This window comes from Stylophora pistillata, chromosome 13, assembly GCF_964205215.1.
Source record: "Stylophora pistillata chromosome 13, jaStyPist1.2, whole genome shotgun sequence".
Classification (NCBI taxonomy): domain Eukaryota; kingdom Metazoa; phylum Cnidaria; class Anthozoa; order Scleractinia; family Pocilloporidae; genus Stylophora; species Stylophora pistillata.
In genome coordinates this window covers 17741615-17746614 of record NC_142531.1, presented here as the reverse complement: position 1 = coordinate 17746614, position 5000 = coordinate 17741615, and the positions used below count along the sequence as shown (strand labels likewise).

Below are 5000 nucleotides of genomic sequence, written 5' to 3'. Positions count from 1 at the left end.
CCTTTTAAGCCGATCTCTACATGAGCCTTGATGATGTTGCCCATGACAGAAGTATGGTCCAGCTTTGAGACTGCCATTTTAGCAGCGGTTGTGGTTTCAAAAGTCACACGACCCTTTCCGGTGTGTTTTTTTGTTTGCGGATCATAGTATATTTTGATGGCCTCGATTCGTCCATAACGTTCGCAAATTTCCTGCAGAAATTTCTTGTCGACGTTGTCGTTCAATCCCGAAAACAGAACTTCACGTTGCGGAGGAATTCCTACATACCATTTGTCCACCTAATCAAGAGGGAATCACCAAAAACAATAAGTTCTAAAATTAGAAGTGGCAATCGCTTAATTGGCCAGGCAAAAACAATAATGCCATATCGGTAAATTGGTCGTAAATTGATTACAAAGATGCTCTAAACCCTTGTTAGAAGATCTTTCTCGGAAAATGACTCCTAAACAAACCTTGAAATTTGGGACAGGTAAATCGGCTTTGTTGTGAGTCCATATTCTCTTCCTCCGAGAGCGAGGGTCCTTTGGGACAACCGGTGGTTGCTAGAAGAAGTAAAACAAGTTTAGAAAACTTCAACGCTAGTGTGAACAACAAGATGCAAGATCTAGCCATTTTCGTGTACAGTCGCTTGGCTTACCCCTGGAAAGACTCCACTGTATCTATAGATTTTAGCATGTCCTTTCTTTATGGCGGGATCAATCAAAAGTTTAAAATCCTCTCGCTGAACATTCTCTTCGGATCGGCCCAGTGGTCTCGACACGCCATTCACTAATGAGGTAAAGAAAACTCGTTACAACACTATGGAGACTGAAACGACAATTTTTTCAAAAATCATCAGATTTTAAGCCTGTTTACGAAGTGCAAATATGCATTATACATGCCTGGCTTCTCTCCATAGCCAGGACGTGATTGTAAACGACTGTTACTTTCGGGGGGTTTTGCATCAGTAGAGGCATGCTTCCTTGAAAGAACTGGTGGTTCATAGGACATTTCCGCTCATCGTCTAAGCCATGGAACTATCTCTTTCCGTATAAACCTGTTTCAAGCGCTTTAAACTTGCACTATCTTTCACTTCCCAGCGAGTACGATTACCTTCAATCTAAGAAAACCACACGCGTGACAAATATTCCCATGATTCATTTCGAACAGGTAAGTTTCCTTCAAGAAGTCTTCCCATGAGTCATTGCTACTACGATTTTCCTGATATATTGTCACAAGAAATTAGAAACATATTTTTTTTTTCAAAGCAATGTTCCAACTGCGAAAATCATGCATTTTTCTTCCTATTCTGAGTTATAGAGAGGTTCAAGACTTGCTCTCACTCACACAGACGAGCCTGAATAATTGAGATCGATTTCATCCTAGACAGAAAGGTATTTTTTTATGTATCACAAGGCAAACTTTCAACCAAGATGAAAAAGAATTAGAAATGGGGTTCCAAAATGAAAAATTTTTTCTCAGTTCAAACAAGATTCAGGAACAAGTATAGACTGAACACGTGACCCTGTCCGCCATTTTTCTCACGTGGCACCTCCCTCTTCAAGCCTCGTTCCAATAACCACACCGGCTGCCAACGAGTCCTCCATGTTCGGTTGTACCAAGCACTGATTAGGAACTCGATTTCTACGTTTATTTCTCTTTTTGTAGGTGCCTTCTGGCCCCTTCGAATAGTCCTGACTCTTGTTGGACGTGTATTGGATGAATTGAGTGAAAATGGCGCAGCTATTACCCATTAGGTTTCAAGAACATCTTCAGGTTAGTTAGCGAGTTCGATCCATGCAATATATGTAGTATTCTTTCGCTCTTTTGAGCGCATGGTTCTGTCACACGCTGTTTACATCGAACAGCAGTGAAGCTTTTCAAACTTGATGCCGTTATTTTGTTATTTTTGGTTGCGTCAGTATGGAAGCTACCTACTAAATTGTAGCCGATTGCTTTCGGTTTGTGGTAAATGTTCAAATGATGCTTTCGTGTCTGAAACAGGAACAAGTTCTTTACATGTGCATTTACGGCTACTTGTGCCAAGAATTATTATAGTGAAACTTTTTTTGTTATATTTTTCTATCTTTCTCTATCTTCTATTACGCAACAGGGTAGATTTTTTGATAATTTAAAGAGATCTTGTCGCCTCGAAGTTCTTTTGAAAGTGGGTATGTCCCGTATTTTGATTACCCATCTGACGAGTTCACGGTCTTTATGTCAGCCGTCTCGGCACCTAGTTTGCCCATTGAGTCTGATAAAACATGCGTTATTTGTTGCGAATATAGTCTGGACAGGACAAAATGTGGATTAGTGATGAAGCAGTATTCTCGTGTTCGCCAAATAGCCGCTCACAAGATCTTTTAGTCCGCTGAAATATAGCAAAGATGACCAAATATTGCCGTGTCACTAAACTTGAATGAAGAATGCAAATTTACTAAATTACGTTCATTCAACGAGGTACTGCGTTCAAATTTTATAAAATAAAAATAAAAAACGTATTATTAATCGTTGTACGTTTTTTTTGTGGAAAATGTGACGATATTGCGTGAACATACATATATATTCGCTACACGGTTGATGGAAATAACTGTGTTCTGGACCTTGTCTATTCAAGTAATTGTTGAAAATCTTTAGTTTGTGACCAAAAATTTGATAAAATTAAACCCAAGCTGTAATTCAAGAAGGCCTGTGCTATCTAGAGTTTGTACTTCCTGTTAATTGAATGGGTTGTGTTTCATGCTGTGCACAAAGATTTTCGAACTTGACCACAATTTGGAAGAAAATGTACATCATACTGAAAACTAAAGGATACCTTAAATGCAAAGCTGCTAGAATTTGGTTGATAGGGTCCTGAAAACATGAATGTGTTTGCATGCAATTGGGTTTGATTTTGTTTGTCATGTTAATATGATAATTTTTAATTGTTAGTAAACGTTTCTTGTTGCAATTTTTGTTAAGGGGCGTTCAAATTTTCATTCTCATCATTATTTAAGGGTTAAAATCCTTCATCTCTAGCCACATTTTGGCTGTCAGGCAGGTCAAACGGTGACAGGTGATACATGTGACAACCACTAATGTTTCTTGTCCAAAATCTCAGAATTAAGGAGAACCTTTAATTCTGTCAAAACTTTATGATTATCAGTGAAATCCAAGACCTGTTAGGACAGAGCTGTTGTGATATTCAGTCCTCCTTACTTTCTGTTTTGAAGAATGATTAAGATGTACCACTATGATGCCAGTCATTTATCTTGTATAACTGTACATTTATTTGATTAATGCCTCACTAATTAATTCAAGTATACATGATTGTATAATTGATTTAATGGTCTTTTTTTTCCCCCTACCTTTTGTTTTTGATGATGAATGTAGAATTTTGAAAAGTTCCAAAATGGAGATACTAAATGCAGATCCCGATATTGAAAAACTATTATAAGTGTGCGGTTTATTTTTGCTATTTAGGTCCAACATAATGCAGCTTCTTGGGCTAATTTTTAAATTGCGGTTTATTTTTTCTATTTAGGTCCAACATAATGCGGTCTCTTGTGCTAATTTTTAAATTGTAGGTAGATAGAGGCTAGAAAAAAAACTGCATCTTTTCTGCAACATTTCTTTGTCTGCGTAGTTAGTAAAAGGATGTTTTCTACACAGCATGAGGTTTCTGTACTTTTAATAGGGATATGGTAACATTTTGTGTAACTTAGTCTCTATAATAATGTACCTTTCTTTGGCAATTGTCACCAAACACATTTATTCAATTTTTTTCAGCTGCAAAGTGTTGGCATCAATGCTGCCAACATTGGCTTCTCCACCCTTACCATGGAGTCAGATAAATTTATTTGTGTTAGGGAAAAAGTTGGAGAAACAGCACAAGTGGTTATCATTGACCTAGGTGATGCAAACAATCCAACAAGGAGACCAATTTCTGCTGACTCAGCTATTATGAATCCCAAATCAAAAGTTATTGCTCTAAAAGGTAAGAACATTTTGCTCCTTAAACCCTGAAGAGTGACTAACATTTAATTTCTCCAAACATCACCCTTGTATCACACATGAAGGTCATAAGAATAAAGGGAATGATCACCAACTAAAGAAGCTTTGATTGTGAAACAAATTCTCCTTGTCAGCACCTTAAGAAATATGAGGAGGACAGTATGGAGAAAATGTATTCTGAAGTTAGGGTGTCAAGCATTAAGAGACCAGTTACCTGTTGATATTATTTAGTTGAGGGTGGCAAAGGAAGGGTCCTAATCCAGTTTCATTCATGAATTTTCAAAAAAACTCATGTGTCAGGTGCACTTAAAACAGACTTTCACATATCATAAATTTAGAAGGGAACACTTCAAATCTCACCTGGGCTTGCTTTTCTGTAAAATTAATACATCACCTATTAACTTTAACCCTACTTCATGTTTAAACCCTTTGTCACCATCTTAGTTGACCTTCCTTTGTTTGTTGTTTGCTTGAAATTGTTCTTCACATCTCTTTTAATTTGGTGTCTATTTTCTAGCGGGAAGAACACTCCAGATTTTTAACATCGAGATGAAAAGCAAAATGAAGGCACATACAATGGTAGAAGATGTTACTTTCTGGAAGTGGATCAATGTTAATACTCTTGCTCTTGTCACTGAGACCACCGTCTACCACTGGTCCATGGAAGGTAACTAGTGATAATTAGTTCTGCACTCAGTTATGTGAACATTACATTCACCAAGAGTATAATGAGATCTTTTGGGTGAGGCTAGGGCTTGGAAGGACTGTTGAAAGTAATAGGGATGATATTTGAACAACCCTAGCATAAGTTTTCACAATCAAACAAGAATGACTTTTGCTCTGGTTGTGAACAGGTCACTCACTTTCAAGGAACCGCCTCCCGGTTAGCTCAATTGGTTAGAGTGCCGGATTGTGTTGTGTGGGAGGTAGAGGGTTCGAGCCCCGGCCGGACTGATACTCGTGGTCTTAAAATAAGTGAGGAGAATTTGGTAGTACCTTTCTATAATCAAGAAATGGATAGATATTCT

At 37.8% G+C, this 5000-nt stretch overlaps 2 protein-coding genes across 2 annotated transcripts in view; one reads left to right on the top strand and one right to left on the bottom strand.

Moving 5' to 3' along the window:
• Positions 1-1115, bottom strand: part of LOC111338752 (uncharacterized) — a 15449-nt gene extending 14334 nt beyond the window's left edge. The window contains exons 1-4 of the mRNA XM_088743331.1: positions 882-1115; positions 638-768; positions 453-542; positions 2-278 (exon numbers count right to left, since the gene is read on the bottom strand). Coding sequence (XP_088599457.1) covers positions 2-278; positions 453-542; positions 638-768; positions 882-990 — 607 coding nt within the window. The 5' untranslated portion in view covers positions 991-1115. The remainder of the gene's footprint in view (position 1; positions 279-452; positions 543-637; positions 769-881) is intronic.
• A 445-nt stretch (positions 1116-1560) lies between these two features.
• Positions 1561-5000, top strand: part of LOC111338753 (clathrin heavy chain 1) — a 30110-nt gene continuing 26670 nt past the window's right edge. Inside the window, exons 1-3 of the mRNA XM_088743330.1 lie at positions 1561-1755; positions 3748-3955; positions 4490-4639. Of these exons, the coding sequence (XP_088599456.1) occupies positions 1714-1755; positions 3748-3955; positions 4490-4639 (400 nt within the window). The 5' untranslated portion in view covers positions 1561-1713. The remainder of the gene's footprint in view (positions 1756-3747; positions 3956-4489; positions 4640-5000) is intronic.